The 3,691-nt window shown below is 61.3% G+C and overlaps 1 protein-coding gene across 1 annotated transcript in view; it reads right to left on the reverse strand.

The window, feature by feature from the left end:
* Positions 1-3,691, reverse strand: part of LOC105983022 (chromosome unknown open reading frame, human C14orf79) — a 14,497-nt gene that overhangs the window by 6,838 nt on the left and 3,968 nt on the right. Inside the window, exons 4-6 of the mRNA XM_013012756.1 lie at positions 3,274-3,500; positions 3,134-3,217; positions 3,027-3,057 (exon numbers count right to left, since the gene is read on the reverse strand). Of these exons, the coding sequence (XP_012868210.1) occupies positions 3,027-3,057; positions 3,134-3,217; positions 3,274-3,500 (342 nt within the window). The remainder of the gene's footprint in view (positions 1-3,026; positions 3,058-3,133; positions 3,218-3,273; positions 3,501-3,691) is intronic.

The following is a 3,691-nucleotide window of genomic DNA, read 5'->3' on the forward strand; positions in this document are numbered from 1 at the left end:
CGGGGACACCCCGCCCGCCCTGCCCCAGGCTGGGTACTGTCGGAGTCTTCTCCACGGAACTGGAGGTTCCCTGACAGCAGGAGCTAAGTCTATCTTGCTGTCCCCGAATTGCCTTAACTTGTGGGAGGTGGAGGGAAAGAAAAGGATGATGAACGTTAGGCCTTGCCCCACTGGGTACCCTGCCCTGCAGCACAGCATCAATTTCAGCCTCATTTCCCCCGGAAGCCCCTCAGCCTGTAAGAGAGGCTCTCTGTACTTGGGTGTGGAAGTTCCCTCAGGTTTGCCGGAGTAAACCTGCTCTGGTCGTCGTGTTCACCTCTGTTCTCCCATCTCTGTTCTCTCCAGCCTTCCTGTGTGCCTCCCCTCCTCCCACAATTTGCACCTGAGGCCCAGCAGGACCTGCCTGGCCAGGGAGCTGCCCGCTCCCTCCACCTCTCCTGTCCAAGAGTAAGGACACTAATGAGTTCCTCTTACCCCTCTCCCAATCCTCCCCTCCCTCAGATCTGCCTTGCTTTTTCCCAACTTTAGCTCAGGAAGTCAGCCTTGACACCCCATCCAGGCCTTCTCCAAGAAGGGGTCTCCAGGCCACCATTGGAGCCCCAGCCCACCTCCATGCTCACAGGTCTTCTACCTGCAACCTCCTTGAGCTCTGCTGGGGTCCTGCCCTAGCATGAATCACCTAGTCCCTGGCCAGTCCCTCCGCTCAGCTACGGGAAAAACTGACTCAAAAGTGACAAGATGAGATCACTCTGCGTCTTGGATAATAGCCTTGCCCCTCCCTCCTCCCTGCATCCTGGATGATAACTCTCTCTCTCTCTCCCTCTGCCCCCCCCTCACACACACACACACACACACACACACACACACACACACACACACTCCATTTCCCGAGGGGCAATGTGGTGCCCTGCAGTCAGACTGCTCCAGATTGGGTCTTGGCTCAGCTGCCCCAGCACCCACACCTGCCCTGCAGGGCGGGGTCAGATGCTGTCTGGGTTTGCAGACACTGATTTCAGTTTGTCTCTGACATCAGCAGGGCACTGACTACCCAGCAGGCCCTGGGTCTATCCATCACCTCTGCTCCAGCTCCCTCCCCCCCCGCTCCGTCCCCCATCCCCCAATCCCCCTCCCCCCACCCTTACTGAGTTTGGGGAGCTGGTAGGGTAGGAGGACAGACAGTCTTGCACAGGGACGAGGGCTGAGGCCTGGACCCAGTGCTAGAGTGACCACATGTAGGCTGGAGTGCCCCAGCCTTCATCACGTTCCCAAGTGCAGATCCCTGAGGAGAGGGGGGAGTTCCAGGCCCTCGGTGTGCACACAGGAAGAAACCACTCAGGGACCAAGAACACAGCAGTCTCTGGTTCCTAGCCCACAGGCCCAGCTTGGGGTGATCTGCATTACCAGTGTGGCTACTGGTTCCTCAGAAATACTCCCATTCTGATTCCTAGAAGGTGTGAATATGGATCTTACAAAGTGCAAGGGACTTACACATGTCATTAAAGACAGATCTGGAGGTGAAGAGATGGGCTTGAGTTATACAGCTGAGCCCAGAGTAAGCAGGGTCCTTGTAAGAAAGAGATAGGAAGGACAAAGCATAGTGGTACATGCCTGTGATCCCAGCAGGAACCTGAGGCTGAAATATTGCAAGTTCAAGGTCAGCCTGGACTATCTAGTGACTCTTAATGCAAAAAAAGAAAGAAAGAAAGAAAGAGAATGTGTGTGAAGAAGTCAATCTGGGGGTTAGAGATGAGCTCAGTAGAAGAGCACTTACCTAACAAGTGCCAGGCCCTGAGCTCTGTCCTCAGCTCTGAAACAACAACAAAACAGCCAGCCTGCCGCAGCCCTGTTTCCTGAGCCCTGCCATGAAGCTATGCAAAGGCAGAGGGAAAGTCCTGGAGGCCCGTCCAGACATGAAGCAGGCCTGGCTGTGGGAGAGATGGAGGCGGCAAGGGCATGGCTGCTGTGGTAGGGAGGTGAGAGCCCCTACCCACTGCAGTCCCCGGCTCTGAGCCTCGCAGGCCTAGAACTTCCCCAGCGTCTCTGAGCAAAGGATGAGGCAGGTAGGATGTCTGAGGGTCCCTGGTGGCCGCTTCGGCCGTGCCTGTGTGCTGGGGAGGGGCAGGGCGGGGCTGGTGGCAAGACTATTTTTGCTGTGCTGCTGCAGTGGACATCAATGATTGATGCTCTGGGCGTCCCCGCCTCGTGACCTGCCAGGAGAGGCCAGCAGAGCAGGCAGAGTGAGGACCCAGCCTGAACCCCAGTGAAAGGGAGGGCAGGGCACCACAGGGCTGTGCGGCACCCTGGGTGACATGTTGAGGGGTCACGTGGCCTTATACTACTGGGGGTGGTCTGCGTCCCCATGGTATTGGGAGCAAGGTAGGGGAGGTCAGTCCCCAAGCCAGGCCTTGCCTGCTGCCTTCCCGGGGCTTCTGTCCCCAGAAGGGAGCAAGGGAGAGGCTGGAGCTGGGCTGGATGGCAGGAGCGCCTGGCAGCTGCACCACTCTGCAGCAGAGGATGGGGCTGGCTTCTGTCATGGAGAGGGTCCTCACCCCCCACCCCGCACTGTGGTCCTGAGGTCAGCTTTGGGGGTCAGAGGCTTAGTAGTTGGTAGTGGTGGATTCTGGCTTTGCCCTGGAAAGAACACCCCCCCATGGCATGGGGCCCCTGTGGTGGGGGGCGGAGGTGGCCCCTGAGGGGGGAGACTCTCTGGGCAGACACCCCAAGGTGTCTGTTCTTCAGAATGCGTCTGCCTTGGCCTAACTTAGAGGGGGCTCTCAGGAAGGCAGCAGGATTACCGGGTTGGGGTCCTGGGCAGGCCCTGGCAGCACACGCACCTCCCCCATGAGATGAAGAGGACAGAGCAGAGTGAAGTCCACCCTGCCCCAGAGCGAGCAGGGAGGAGCAGACTGGGACAGGAGTTCTAGGCCACCCCATCTCAGGTGACTCCCAGAGCTGGTGAGCAGGCACCCTGGACCTGTCACAGCCATGCTGGGGACCTCCTGTGGGCCAGGGTGGCCAGACCCTACAGTAGACACAGGCCCGGTGGATGTTGGCTACCTGGAGGAGGGAGACCTGGGGGGAGGGGTGCCACTCCCCCGGGGAGGGGGGCTTTGGCTCGTGGGAGCCTGCTCACTTGGCCCCCCACCGGGGTCTGGAAGGTCGTGTGGTTGATGGGAGAGCCCGTGGCTGACTCCACAGAAAGGCCGAGGCTGCACACCTACAGGGTGGGGACACAGCGGGGTCCTAAGGTCCCTGACCGGAAGCCCCTCCCACGGGCCCGAACCAGATTCGGATGCGGAGACCCCCAGCCGACAGGACAGTCTGGGACACCACAGAGAGCAGCGTCGTGGAGCGCGGCGGGCAGTGCTCAGGGCGAGGGCGAAGGCCAGAGCAGCGCCCTGCTGGGCCCTGCGGGGCCGCGGGAGGACAGCGCCAGGGCGGCTTCCCGGCAGCCGCTGCGGGGTCAGCCGCTCGGGGCAGGCTGCCCAGCGCTGCGGCCGCTACCGGGAACGGCCCGGCCCGGAGTGAGTCACCCTGCGGGGGGGGCCGGCCCCGCGCCCGGGAGCCCGCGATGGTTCGCACTGTATGCGTGCGCGTCCCGTGTGCGCAGGTGTGTGGGTGTTGAGCACCGATCCGCGCCCCGGTTCTCCACCCGTGGGCCCGGGATGGGTCGGGGTGGGGGGCGGGGCCG

The sequence above is a fragment of the Dipodomys ordii genome, unplaced genomic scaffold (genome assembly GCF_000151885.1).
Source record: "Dipodomys ordii isolate 6190 unplaced genomic scaffold, Dord_2.0 Scaffold2, whole genome shotgun sequence".
NCBI lineage: Eukaryota > Metazoa > Chordata > Mammalia > Rodentia > Heteromyidae > Dipodomys > Dipodomys ordii.